Source organism: Arachis ipaensis, chromosome B5 (genome assembly GCF_059453495.1).
Source record: "Arachis ipaensis isolate K30076 ecotype BB chromosome B5, ASM5945349v1, whole genome shotgun sequence".
Taxonomy (NCBI): domain Eukaryota; kingdom Viridiplantae; phylum Streptophyta; class Magnoliopsida; order Fabales; family Fabaceae; genus Arachis; species Arachis ipaensis.
In genome coordinates this window covers 154,938,897-154,953,791 of record NC_142440.1, presented here as the reverse complement: position 1 = coordinate 154,953,791, position 14,895 = coordinate 154,938,897, and the positions used below count along the sequence as shown (strand labels likewise).

General features: G+C 38.9%; 2 protein-coding genes and 1 pseudogene across 2 annotated transcripts; all 3 read left to right on the top strand.

Annotated features, from left to right (window-relative positions):
- LOC148566299 (uncharacterized) lies at window positions 1-2,813 on the top strand. Its single transcript, XM_088487499.1, is given in 3 exon segments — window positions 1-80; window positions 1,578-2,270; window positions 2,660-2,813. Coding segments are annotated over 3 exon segments (927 nt in total).
- A 6,301-nt stretch (window positions 2,814-9,114) lies between these two features.
- On the top strand, window positions 9,115-11,457 carry LOC107641439 (uncharacterized). Its single transcript, XM_088486576.1, has 3 exons — window positions 9,115-9,226; window positions 11,076-11,216; window positions 11,306-11,457. The coding sequence occupies exons 1-3, from the start codon at window positions 9,121-9,123 to the stop codon at window positions 11,455-11,457; spliced, it is 399 nt and encodes a 132-aa protein (XP_088342702.1). The 5' UTR covers window positions 9,115-9,120.
- LOC148566298 (uncharacterized) lies at window positions 9,231-10,466 on the top strand (annotated as a pseudogene).
- Window positions 11,458-14,895: the final 3,438 nt, after the last annotated feature.

Below are 14,895 nucleotides of genomic sequence, written 5' to 3'. Positions count from 1 at the left end.
ATGGGCCAAAAGGCCGTGATTGTTAATGAATTGGCTGGTTATGGATTTAACCGTGAGCCAGATGGCTGGATTATTGCCATGTGATGGCGGGGCCATGATTATGGCTAAGTATAAATGCATATATGTTGTTGAATGAATTGTGAATGTTGCACTTCTACTATCGGAGATGAGAGTTTTCCTGGGAGAAAGCAGTGGCTAGCCACCACGTGCTCCAGGTTGAGACTCGAAGCTCTGTTAACCCTATGTCGTCAGGGTGGCCGGGCACTGTGAAAGCCCCGGATGAGCTCACCCCCATAAATATTCACCAGTGAGGGTGATGGATATGGATCATGTTTATGATCAAGTTTATATTGAGTATAACTCGAGTTGGGGAGAAACGATAGAGGGACAGTCCAACGGTTAGCTACCAGGACTTGTCGGGTTGGCTCTATAACCGACAGATGATATCATCAGCCATTAGGGACAGGCATTCATCATATGCATACTATGTGAATTGATTGAGATTGCCTATTTGACTGCATATTACTTGCTACCTGTCTAAATGCCTTATTTGTTCCTATTTGTATATCTCTTGTCTGTTATAACTGTGTTTGCTATTTTATACTCCTGCTGGTGGTTGGGAGGTCTGAAGGAATTGGAAAGGGAAATATTAGTTAGACTGAAGGATCTTTAGTCAGATGCCCTTTATGGTTTAGCTTGTTTATAAGCTTTGATTTTATCTTGAGGAAGTTCTAGGATTGCCTTCGGCTTTCCTCTTTTATTATGTATTATATATGTGGAGGCTGTTACCATGCTGGGAACCTCTGGTTCTCACCCATGCAGATTTTGTGGTTTTCATATGCAGGACGTGAGGTTTCTCGCTAAAGCGTACTGGAGACTTCTGGATTAGCGAAGATCCTTTGTTCTCGGGGCTCTGTTTTGGTCTATATGTTTTGCTTAGATACTTTTATCTCCATTGAATAATACAAACTGTGATGACTCCTCTTATAGGAGATTTTGGGGAATAGGTTTTCTGTATTGTGTCCCTTTGGGTTTCCTTGGGGTATCTTATTCTATTTATATGTGTATATTGCTATGCTCGGACCGGTTATCTTCGCAGCTGGATTTTGAGTTTTGATATTCCCGTTTTTGACACTCTTTTGTATATATAATCTCGCGTTGGTTTATCCTTGTTCATTGCGTTATCGATCGGAGTGTTGCGCTTTCGAGTTACGAATTTTGTTTTACCCTTTTTTTTTAAAAAAGGATCCTAGTTATAATCATTTTTCACAATACTATTCGTACTAAGTTTTATTTTAGAGGTCGTAATACCTTGCCATCTTTGAATTATGACTTAAGCATAAGACTCTGTATGGTAGGGTGTTACATTATGGTATCAGAGCAGTTCGTTTCTGTAGAGTCTGAGGGACGGACTGACTATGATTCTATGCATTCTCTGTATGTGTGTTATGTGCTATTAGTATATCTGTTTGATATAATTGGCATAAACGTTCATGAGCATGCATTTGGGACTTTGAAGCACTAGACTTCCGATATTGAGACTGATCAACTTAATATTGATTGTTTGGTGTGTATAGGGACCAGATGGCACCTCGTGGACGCGGTAGAGGCCGTGGGAGAGGTCGTACTAACCCTCCGGGACCGAGAGCCAACCCAAATGACCCGGTAAACCTTATAACGGCATTGGAGAACATGGCTGCGGCTATGCAGGCCACTGCAGAGGCTTTTGGACAACAGATGAACAACCATGGCAACGACAAAAATGGAGCTCAGAGACCAATGGAGATCAGAACTTTTGCTGTGTTGGTGAACAAGTGTGGGATTGCTGAAGAGTGTTTGAAGAAGGCAGCTGCTGAGAGAGGGAATCACAAGGGATCATTCCCACAGAACCGAGGGAAGAGCTTTGCACCTAGAGGTCCGCCTTTCAAGCGGGGAGGCTCTTTCAGGAGGCCCAACAACAACAACTCCCAAGGTAAAAGGTTTGGGAAGTAACCACAGAGTGCTTAAGCTTGTGCTAGGTGTGGAAGTCACCATCCGGGGGTCCCGTGCTTGGCCGGATGGGGTTTGTGCTATTTCTGTGGTAAGGCAGGACATAAGCTCCCAAGGTGTTCGGAGAAGCAGAAACAAGGTGCCGAGGAGGCGCAGCAGACTGGTCGGGTGTTCACCACCTCAGCTATAGGTGCCGAGGGATCCGAGACACTCATTCGAGGTAACCGTGAAATGGCTGGTCAAACTTTAAATGCTTTATTTGATTCGGGAGCATCGCATTCGTTTATTGCATTTGAGAAAACCCATGAGTTAGGATTGAAGATTGTAACCTTAGGTTATGACCAAAAAGTATATAATGCTACCCATAAGGCCATGGTAACTAGGCTAGTATGCCCGAAAGTTTCGTTTAGGTTCAAGCAGCGTGATTTGTCCATAATTTAATCTGTTTACTGATGATCGGTCTTAATCTTATCCTGGGATTGGACTGGTTATCTGAGAACCATGTCCTGCTCGATTGCTCTACAAGGTCGGTGTACTTTATGTCGGAAGATACAGAAGGGCCGGTCGTGGTGAATAATTATTACTTGAATTCGATGATGGTGAACTGTTCCAGAACCGAACGTCAGGGTATCCTGTTGTTAACCGCGGGTGTTTTGGGTGATGATTAAAGGTTGGAACAGATTCCGGTGGTGTGTGAGTTTTCGGAGGTGTTTGCCGATGACATTGATGAATTTCCACCTAACCGAGAGGTCGAGTTTGCTATCGAGTTGGTGCCTGGGGTTGGACCAATCTCGAGTGCTCCGTATAGGATGTCACCACTATAAATGGCTGAGTTAAAGTCTCAGCTAGAGGATCTGTTGGGTAAGAATTTTATCCGACCAAGTGTTTCACCGTGGGTTGCGCCAGTGTTACTGGTAAAGAAGAAAGATGGGAGTATGTGGCTCTGTGTGGACTACAGGCAGCTGAACAAGGTCACAATAAAGAATAAGTACCCATTGCCGAGAATTGATGATCTCATGAATCAGTTACAAGGAGTTGGGGGTTTCTCCAAGATCGATTTGCGATCCGGTTATCACCAGATAAGAGTGAGGGGTGAGGATATCCCTAAGACCGCTTTCAGGACTCGTTATGGTCATTACGAGTACACTGTGATGTCCTTTGGGTTGACAAACGCTCCTGCAGTATTCATGGATTATATGAACAGAGTGTTCCGACCATTTCTGGATAAATTCGTTGTTGTCTTCATTGACGACATACTGAATTACTCCAACACTGAAGAAGAGCATGCGGAACACTTGAGGACTGGGTTGCAAATTCTAAAGGAGAAGAAACTCTATGCGAAACCGTCTAAGTGTGAGTTTTGGAAGAGTGAGGTGAAGTTTTGGGGTCACGTGGTGAGTAAGAAGGGAATAGCCGTAGACCCAGCTAAGGTGGAGACTGTGAGGGATTGGAAGCAACCAACCACCGTAACGGAGATAAGGAGTTCTCTGGGCTTAGCCGGCTATTACCGAAGGTTCATCAAAGGCTTTTCGCAATTAGCTTTGCCGTTGACAAAGTTAACCCGCAAAGACACTCCGTTTGTTTGGACTCCCGAGTGCGAGGAGAGCTTTCAGGCATTGAAGGAAAAGTTGACCACTGCACCTGTGTTAGCGTACCTGAGCCGAACGAGCCTTTTGGGGTGTACTGTGGTGCATCATTAAAGGGTCTAGGGTGCGTGCTGATGCAGCATCATAATGTGGTGGCATGTGCCTCACGACAGTTGAGACCTCATAAAGTTAATTACCCTATGCACGATTCAGAACTCGCTGCAGTTGTGTTTGCCTTGAAGGTGTGGGGGCATTATCTCTATGGGGTTAAGTTCCAAGTCTTCTCCGATCACAAGAGCTTGAAATACCTCTTTGATCAGAAAGAGCTTAATATGAGGCAAAGGAGGTGGATGAAATTATTGAAGGACTACGACTTTGAGTTGAATTACCATCCGGGAAAGGCGAATATAGTGGCGGATGCGTTAAGTCGGAAGTCGTTGTATGCGGCTTGGATGATGCTTCAAGAAGAGAAATTGTTCAAGGGATTTGAGAGTCTAACAAAAAAAAATTGGTGCTCAAGAAGTAACTGGAACTCTGTGCTTGATCCGATTAGAAATCTCAAGTGATTTTAAGTCCGAACTCCTAAAGGCTCATGAAAATGATGAAGCGTTATGGAAGGTGTTACCGGCTATTGAGGAAGGGAAACAGTGGAGAGTGTCGGAAGAAAAAGATGGGTTATGGAGATTCAAGGGTAGGATCATTGTGCCGGAAGTTGGCACTTTGAGGCAAGATATCTTAAAGGAGGCACACAAAAGCGGATTCTCCATTCACCCGGGAAGTACTAAGATGTACCATGATCTAGAGGCGATGTTTTGGTGGCCGGGTATGAAGAATGATGTGGCGAAATATGTTTCAAAGTGCTTAACTTGTCAAAAGGTGAAGATTGAACATCAAAGACCTTCCGGGATGTTGCAACCTTTAGAGGTTCCGCAATGGAAGTGGGAAAGTATTGCAATAGACTTTGTGTCGGGATTGCCAAGGACTAGGACTGGTTTCGATGCTATCTGGGTGATTGTGGACCGACTGACGAAGTCAGCTCACTTTTTACCCATTCGGATGACTTACACCCTTGAGGAGCTAGCATGGTTATACATAAAGGAAATTGTGAGACTTCATGGTGTACCTGCTACTATAATCTCTGATAGAGATCCTCGTTTCACTTCGAGGTTCTGGAGTGCATTTTAGAAAGCTTTTGGAACCCGATTAAGCTTGAGTATAGCTTACCATCCTCAAACAAATGGTCAGTCCGAGAGGACAATCCAAACACTAGAGGATATGTTGAGAGCTTGTGTTTTGGACCAACCGGCAAGTTGGGATCGGTATATGCCGTTAGTGGAGTTTGCATACAATAATAGTTACCATGCGAGCATCGGAATGGCTTCGTATGAAGCAATGTATGGGAGGAAATGTCAATCTCTGCTATGCTGGTATGAAGCTGGAGAGAAAGGCTTGTTGGGGCCGGAGATGATAGCTGAGACTACTGAACAAGTCAAGAAAATCCGAGATAGGATACTTACGGCGCAGAGTCGCCAGGAGAGCTACGCCGATCAGAGGCGGAAGCCCTTGGAATTTGAGGAAGGAGATCATGTTTTCCTAAAGGTTACTTCGACCACAAGAGTAGGTAGGGCGATTAAAGCGAAGAATTTGAATCCTCGATACATTGGTCCATTTCAGATCCTGGAGAGGATTGGACCGGTGGCGTATCGGATGGCTCTACCACCTCATCTTTCAAACCTGTACGATGTGTTTCACGTGTCACAGCTTCGGAAGTACACTCCTGATGCTAGCCATGTGTTAGAACCTGAATCGGTTCAGTTAAGAGAAGATTTGACGCTTCCAGTGGCTTCAGTTAGAATTGATGATACTAGTATCAAACGGTTGCGTGAAAAGGAGGTTTCATTAGTCAAAGTGGCTTGGAGTCAAGGCGGTGTCGAGGAACACACTTGGGAACTTGAGTCGGAGATGCGAACGGATTATCCGCACTTATTCTCAGGTAATTGAATTTGAATTTTGTGGGCAAAATTCCCAATTAGGTGGGTAGAATGTAAGACTCGGTTAATTAACGGCAAATTAACCCATAAATGAGAATTTATTCTAGAAAGCCAAAAAATGTGATTCTTATGGCATAATATGATATAGGAGATTGAGACAAGAATTTCGGTACCAATTTTATAGAAATCGGATCAAGATTGGATCGAACGGGCTAAACCGGGCCAACCGGACCCAAAGTGGGCCCTTGGCCCAACATAACTAAACCCTAAAAACACTCATTTCAGCACTCTCTCTCTCCTCACAACACTCTAATTCACGCTGAAATGGTGGAGAGGAAGGGAAGAACACTCTCTCAAGTTGTTTCTCTCATTTGATCTTCAAACCACCATAACTTTTGATCTAGAGCTCCGATTGCCGCACCGTTTACGACCACGCATTCTCCGTGGAGAGCTCTACAAAACCCATACAATCAATCTTGAGGTAAGACACGTTTTTCTGTTCGAAATTTCAGCCCTTGTTTTCGAGTTTCATGGGTGAAATGTTGAGATTTTGGGTTCTTTGATGTTATAGAACCCAACTCTCTTGAAGGAGAAGGTTAATCTTGCCTCCTTGGACCTTGAGTGTGGTAAGATTCTCAACCCTAGTATAATTTTGTTGTTCTATGATGTTTGGGTATTGAGATGTTGTGTATGGGTATGATGATTGTGGCTTAGGTTGTGTATATGTGAATATTGGAGCTTGATTGGTGATTTTGGAAAGCTTGGAAGAGGGTTTTGTATGCAAAAAATTTGTTCTTAGAGGTGTTGAGACCTAGAGGGCTTGTGGACAAGTGGTTTGGAAGTGCTCCAGTTGAGCTTGAGAAATCAGCTAAGGTATGGTCTCGATTTCCCGTATCTAATATGTAATGTGGTAGGAAATACTTAGGCTAGAGGCCCTAAGATAGGCAATGAATTGTTGATGTTGTTGAATGGTTGAGATATATGATGTGAACATATATGTGATTATAAATATTGATGCCTTGATTGTCTGATATATGAGAAATACATGTTGTAATATATGCTTGATGGATGATTAAGGTTGAATTGATGGGTGGTACCATGTTGATGGTGAGTATGATGTTGATTAGGTATAATGATGGTTGATTGGAAATGGTATTATTGGAAATTGGGATGAGGAAGGATGTATGACATGATATTGTGTTTGTCCTTTAGCCATTTGATTGAGGAGTGTTAAAATGGTTAGATGGTGACTTTGGAAATTTTGGTAAAGTGTCAATGTGTGAGTTGAGGATGGCTTGATGTTGATTTTGGTACATTTTGATTGATTTCAAAAAGGGTTGAAATTGGCATGTTTTGGTTGATTTTGAAAAGAGTTGAAAATGGCTTGTTTTGAAAATGGCACCTTGTGGTTTTGTATGAAAACATGGTTTTTAGGCATAATTTGATGAGACATAACTTGGACTACGGATCCCCGTTTTGTACCAAACTTGTTTAGAAATAAAGTTGGATCCGGGATGTCCATGCCGTTGAAAGAACGGCCGGAAAACGATTTAAAATGAGAAAGTTATGTCCGTCGGAAGATTGGGGGTTGAATCTGTGAATTCTGCAGCTTTTAACTTAGAAAATTTTTAGCAGAATGACCCCCCGCGCGTAGGCGCACTTGGCGCGTACGCGCCGTTCTTCAAGAAAGCATCATCCATGCGTGCGCGTGGTGTGCGCGAGCGCGTCGATGCGCTGCACCAAATGCCCAGCTATTTTCCAAAGAGCTGTGCCAAAGTTGTGCCAGTTTTGTGCCTGGGGCACAAGAGCACCCATGCGTGCGCGTGGCTGATGCTTCCGCGTCGTTTGGCTATTTTTCAATCCGCGCGCGTATGACGCTTTCGCGTCGATGAATTTTGTGGCCATCCACGCGTGCACGTACGCGTGGTCCTGTTTTCATCCCAAAGTTGATTTCTGAGTTTTAAAAGCCAAATTTCACACTTCTAAGCCTCCGATCTCACCACTTATGTCTTAAATCATTATGTTATGCCTAGCAATGAGAAAAAGGAGCTAGTGAATGTGGCAACTTGCGAGTGAAGCAAGGGAAAATGGATGATCATTGAGGATCAAAGATGATTATGTGAGATGCGGTGGATGGCGGTAGAAGTGCGGGTTATGCCATGAGCCAAAAGGCCGTGATTGTTAATGAATTGGCTGGTTATGGATTTAACCGTGAGTCGGATGGCTGGATTATTGCCGTGTGACGGCGGGGCCATGATTATGGCTAAGTATAAATGCATATATGCTGTTGAATGAATTGTGAATGTTGCACTTCCACTATCGAAGATGAGAGTTTCCATGGAAGAAAGCAGTGGCTAGCCACCACGTGCTCCAGGTTGAGACTCGAAGCTCTGTTAACCCTATGTTGTCAGGGTGGCCGGGCACTATGAAAGCCTCGGATGAGCTCACCCCCATAAATATTCACCAGTGAGGGTGATGGATATGGATCATGTTTATGATCAAGTTTATATTGAGTATAACTCGAGTTGGAGAGACACGACAGAGGGACAGTCCAACGGTTAGCTACCAGGACTTGTCGGGTTGGCTCTATAACCGACAGATGATATCATCAACCATTAGGGACAGGCATTCATCATATGCATACTATGTGAATTGATTGAGATTGCCTATTTGACTGCATATTACTTGCTACCTGTCTAAATGCCTTATTTGTTCCTATTTGTATATCTCTTGTCTGTTATAACTGTGTTTGCTATTTTATACTCCTACTGGCAGTTGGGAGGTCTGAAGGAATTGGAAAGGGAAGTATTAGTTAGACTGAAGGATCTTTAGTCAGATGCCCTTTATGGTTTAACTTGTTTATAAGCTTTGATTTTATCTGGAGGAAGTTCTAGGATTGCCTTTGGCTTTCCTCTTTTATTATGTATTATATATGTGGAGGATATTACCATGCTGGGAACCTCTGGTTCTCACCCATGCGGATTTTGTGAAGTATTAGCGAAGATCCTTTGTTCTCGGGGCTCTGTTTTGGTCTATATATTTTGCTTAGATACTTTTATCTCCATTGAATAATACAAACTGTGATGACTCCTCTTATAAGAGATTTTGGAGAATAGATTTTCTGTATTGTGTCCCTTTGGGTTTTCTTGGGGTATCTTATTCTATTTATATGTGTATATTGCTATGCTCGGACCGGTTATCTTCGCAACCGGATTTTGAATTTTGATATTCCTGTTTTTGACACTCTCTTGTATATATAATCTCGCGTTGGTTATTCCTTGTTCATTGCGTTATCGATCGGAGTGTTGCGCTTTCGAGTTACGAATTTTGTTTTACCCTTTTTTTTAAAAAAGGATCTTAGTTATAATCATTTTCACAATACTATTCGTACTAAGTTTTATTTTAGAGGTTGTAATACCTTGCCATCTCTGAATTATGACTTAAGCATAAGACTCTATATGGTAGGGTGTTACATGAAATATGATAAAAATCATAAGGCACAATATACGTGTATCTTTTGTTTGAATACTTATAATGGAGGGGGGATATATAGGATGAAATATCATCTTGGGAAAATTCCTGGACAAATCAAAGTATGTAGCAAAGTAACTAAAGAAGTTGAACTTCAATTCAAAAGGATTCTGATGGAAAACAAAAAAATAAGACGGAGAAAAGAAAATTTGAGGAGGAGGCTTATGGTGGGGAAGCACCTGCACAAGAGGCTAAATCGCCTAACCCTATACAAGTTGTTGTTCCTACAACAACGGGAGACAAAGGAAAGAAAAGAGCTGTAGTAGCTACACAAATTGAAAGTTACTTTAAAGAAAGAACTACTCCAGGATCTCAACCGACTTTGAGAAGTGTTTTGGCTAGTAAAGAAATTGTGCACAAGGCTAAGTTGGGACTTGCCAAATAGATTGTTGATGCACGTATTCCTTTCAATGCAATTCAATCACCTTACTTTCAACCTGCATTGGATGGTGTTGCTGCAATTGGACTTGGTTTTAAGAGACCGTCATATGATGAAATGAGAGTTCATTTGCTGGCTTATCTTAAGAGAGAGTGTCAATTGCTGGTTGAAAAGTATAGGAGCTCATGGAAAAACACCGGTTGTACACTGATGGCAGATGAGTGGACTGATCAAAGGCAACGAACTTTAATTAACTTTCTAGTTTATTGTCCTGCTGGTATGTCATTTGTTAAGACTGTTGATGCTTCTGATGTGATAAAAACTGCCAATGCATTGTTTAATTTGTTTGCTGATGTTATTGAGTGGGTCGGGCCTAGTAACATTGTGCATGTGGTCACTGATAATGCTGCTAATTATGTATCTGCTGGAAAACTTATTCATGAAAAATACCCAAATATATTTTGGTCTCCTTGTGCTGCCCATTGTATCAATCTTACTTTGAAAGATATTGCAAGTATTCCTCATATATTTGACCTTGCTTCCCGTGCTTCAAAAATGACTGTGTTTGTCTACAATCATATGATCTTATTGTCTTGGCTTAGAAAAAGAAAAAGTTGGATAGAAATTGTTCGACCAGGAGTCACATGTTTTGCCACTGTTTTCATTACTTTGAAAAGTATATATGATCACAAGGAAGATTTGCAGACATTGATGGTAGACAAATATTTTACTTCTCATAAGTTATCCAAAAGTGCTAATGGAAAGATTGTTAGCTCAATTGTCTTGGACAGTAAGTTTTGGCAAGACTGTCTTACCACTGTGAAAATTGTTGGTCCTCTTATTAAGTTGTTGAGGCTTGTTGATGCTGATGAAAAACCCTCTTTGGGAATCGTGTATGAAGGCATGCAAAGAGCAAAAAATGCTATCAAGACCATGTTCAATTGTTCAGAAATCGGAAAGCTGCTTATACGCCATACACGAGTATCTTGAAAATGAGGTGGGATAAGCATTTGAAGCGTGATCTCCATGCGGTAGCGTACTTTTTAAATCTGGGCATTTTCTACAGTGAGGGTTTTGTTGAGAAGGCAAATGTTTTGAGATCTTTACTTGATTTGCTTGATGTTGAAACACTTTGTGATGACTCCGTTGCTGCAATGCAAGAGATACAGCTGGATTGAGATTGTAAAGAAAGTTTTGGGAGGGAAAGTGCTAAGAGAGTGGCATCAAGACTCGAACCTGGTAAGTTATTTGACTTATTTCATATCCAAGTTCAGTTTAGTTATTTGACTTATTTGACTTATTCAAAGTTTATTATGTTGGGTGATAATTGGTAAACATTAAAAAGTATTTGATTTTTATATCTACGTAGGTGAATGGTGGAGGCTACACGGTGGGAGTGCTCCGAATTTGCAAAAAATGGCAGTCCGTCTTCTTCATCAAACCTCTTCTTCATCTGGATGTGAGAGGAACTGGAGTCTTTTTGAACAAATCCATTCAAAGAGGAGGAACCGATTAGAGCATCAAAGGCTAAGTGACATTGTTTATGTCACCTATAACCTATGCCTTCAATTAGGTTGCATCGAAAGAAGAGGAATTATGACCCAATTGACATTCAAAGCATTGACACAGTAGATTTTTGGGTAATGGCAGATGAGGATGATCCTGAATTTACTAATGGAGATGTTGAAGGCATTGAAAGTTTAATATACACTGATAATGCTATGCCTTCGTATCCTAATGGTGAGTGACATAGAAAACTTTGTTTCCTTCCATAAAGATACATGTCATTAACATTGATTTCTTATTGAGTTTTCTTTCTATTTTATTAGATGGTGGAGACATGGAAGTTGAAGTGGATATGCTTGATGTTGTAATTGAATCCTCAAATACTTCTTTTGGTGGTATTTCTGAAGATGCTGGCTTTGGATTACCTGTTTATGATGGAGACATCGGAACACTTAATGATGATTATGACTTCTGATGAGTAGTGTCTTTGTTTAGTTGAAGTATTGTTTGTTGAATATTGTCTCTTTTGGTTGCAAAACATTGTGTTTGTCATTTGTCATTTATGTGCGTTTTGAATATTGTCATTTGAAGTTGTTTATGACCTTTTAATGATAAATTATGTATTGTTCATTTTGTGAAATTGTTAAATTTTGAATCTTATTAGTTTAAAAATTATTGAATTTAACTTTTTAAAATTATGTATTCAATTTTTTATAATTTCACTCTATATTTAATTAAACCGATTCAACTACGGTTGAACCATTGAACCATTGAACCAGTCATTTGACCGGTTCGACGACCAATTCGGTTCTCGCAACCTTGCTAAAATGTAAATAATATTGTATAACTTTGCCAATTTTAAATGTTAGAAAATATTAGCAAGCTTAACTCATCCAGCAAAATTAGCCACAAATTTAGTTACCAGTACAAAATACATACTGACATGCGCATGCAAATTTAAACCTTACGAAATCATGCGTGTATTTATATTCATGGCTAATGTTAGTACCTGGTTCGACTTTTCGGTTTTACAAAACAATCTATACATCTAAATTTTTACGGATTTAAATATTATTAGGAGAACTAGGAACAAAAATTAAAATTCTTAATCATTACTCTTTTTGTCAAAGGTTAAAAAAAATGAAAACATTTTTTATTGGTTTTGCGAATTAAACTAAATTTATACTTTCCTAGGAAAGTTTAAGTTGCATAAATAGATCTAGATCATTGTAACCATTAATGAAATTATGTTGTACTCTCTGTAGAATGGAAATTAATAAATTGCATTTCTCAAATTAAACGATACTTTAATATTCTTATAATAAAATTTACATTTTAGTTTTTTTGTACTCAGATTAAAGTTTAGGAAGCATTTCAAGTGCACCGGAGAGTACTGGTGCACCAGTTGTTTTAATCGTTGATCTCTATCAATATATATTATATATATTTTTTATAATTCAGATCAACAGTTAAAATAACTGGTGCATCGATACTCCCGGTGCACTTGAAATGTTTCCTAAAGTTTAACTCGATCTTTTACTTATTTGAAATGACGTCAATTGATACTTTACTATTTAGACAGAGAAATATTATTTTTAATGCCTAACACCATCAAGAACAATAGGAACTATTTATACGACTCTTTAGCTCTTCATCTTATTTTGCTTAAAGTTAATTTATAGATGTGATTATCTTGTTATAAAAAACAATTTTAGGGTATTAATATCTTTTTATAATATGATTTATTCATCGTATTAGATAGAATAGCGTAAAACTAAAAAAAGTTAAACCATAAATTATGACAACCGTGACAAAATTATATCGTACTAAAAGAGAGTACTAGTCGCGAGTTTCCTCTTTTTTTTTAACTACTAGGTTACGAATAGTTGTAGTACTAAGATTTCATTCAATTTTAAAAATCATCTAATAACTTAGTTAAAAACTATTTTAAATCTATCTTTAAACATGGTAAACTCTATTATCGTACATAAATACAAGATATATTCGCGGTAAATTTTACAACCTTTTTTAGTTTTGTCTAACTTGTTTTAAAATTCTGTAATAAAACATATAATCAAATTTTTAGTCATCCTCAACTCTAACACTCTTTATCTACACTACTTCTATTAAATTCAAATTATACAACTATTATTTTAACTTTTCTCTAATAACTTTGCAAAATTTTTCAAACAAATATTTAACTGTATTATTCTATCCTGTTACTCATAAAGTTACTCAATGTGCTAAATTCTATTATTATTTATCGGTACCACTTATAAAAAAAAAAGAATTTTTACAACTTGTTTTGTCTTATGTGCAACATGTATGAAAATTTTGTAATAACATAGTTATTCCTATCTCTGTTGCCATCGGCAAAAACAAGTCCAAGTCAATTGAAGTATTTGTTAAATTATTGGCCATTAGTTCCTAGATTATACTTTAACTATATTTTCGATTAAGCAGTGTTGTTAATTAATTAAAACTCAATTTATATCTGCTTGATGCTATGCGCTTAGACCTGGATTCATTACATTACATTTGTTTCTTAAATACTACAAATTTTTGCCAGACAATTACTTTAGTTCAAATCTTTAATAAAATTATTCTAAAAATTAAGCATTTTGTATTTTCACGTCTTTAGGTATTGAGTTTAACTATGTTTTTCGTTTACGTTGCGTGTAGTTCATACTTACTTTAAGCTTGAACCATATAGTCATTATTATTTTGCTTATTTACCAAATTATTAAATTTTATTTCTGTATATTGTTAACTTATAATATTAAATTATTTTTTAATTTATAAAACTTAATAACGTTATTATAACAAAAGTCATGTAATGACTCTTAATTTTATTCGTTCCAATTAATAAACGACTGGAGCAACTAAAGGCAACTCTCCACTGGCATTGCTCCAACACTCTCGCAGGTAACACTTTCATATACATTATCTTCTCCATAATCCGATATTCAAATCCACAAGTCAATTTCATAAGATTTTCTTTCACTATTTTCCTTCAAAATTATGAACGCCTGTTTTTTAATTTGTACCTGGCATCAATCCTTCTGCATAAGATATAGAAAAGTTAAGTAGTTTACTATGTTGTAATATCAGAGTTGTCATTCAATCATATCTCTTTGATTCTCTATCTGACCACATGCTTCCCATTTCTCGAGAATACCATTCCTTCACACAACACAAGACATGTGCATAAAGTGGGAATACCGCTTAGATTCCCGCTAATTTAATTTGAGCTTTCCTATTCGCAAATCACCTTGTGCTAAAGTTAATTTTAACCATTCAAATTCGGTGAAAACTAAATGCAACCTACCTTATTTTTGGTCGCTTACTACCAGGAAAGGAAAGCTGACGTTCACGCTTTTATATCCAATTAATTACTACAAAATATATCAGATCGCACCACCTCTCTCCTTAACGAATGTCTTTACAAAATCAATGTCACCATGTCAGTCGGATGCCGTAATACCATCATTAATTACTCCTCTGAGGAGACACGATCCTATGTCCTCTTTAATGAGCGAGCCGCAACAACCTTACTGCTGCCCCCATGATCTTAAAGCAATGCCATTTCATACTTCAACAACTCCCTCCTAATCCTTACTACGACATTCCATATTAATCATGCTGTAATTCAAAATCAGGCCATGTCATAAACAACTTAACCCTTCCTCGTTCATGTGCAAGGCCCTCCAACCAATACTTCCTAAATCTCAATGCCCTTTAGTCTAATCATTCAACCGTTCCAACATGGCCATAGGGGAATCGGATTCCCCTGCAAAGCTATAACTGCCAGACTCAATGTTGCACCCGTTTCAGCCCCCTGTCAACTTTGCCACTTTGACCAACTCATTCATCCACTCCAAACGCGTATATAAACCACATCGCATTTGCCACT

Bases quoted from the DNA above. Each gene is read 5' to 3' on its own strand.
- LOC107641439 (XM_088486576.1), top strand. From the start codon at position 9,121: ATGAAATATCATCTTGGGAAAATTCCTGGACAAATCAAAGTATGTAGC. The intron at 9,227-11,075 runs TAAGACGGAGAA...AGAGGAATTATG, and splicing joins TCTGATGGAAAACAAAAAAA to ACCCAATTGACATTCAAAGC. The intron at 11,217-11,305 runs GTGAGTGACATA...CTATTTTATTAG, and splicing joins TATGCCTTCGTATCCTAATG to ATGGTGGAGACATGGAAGTT.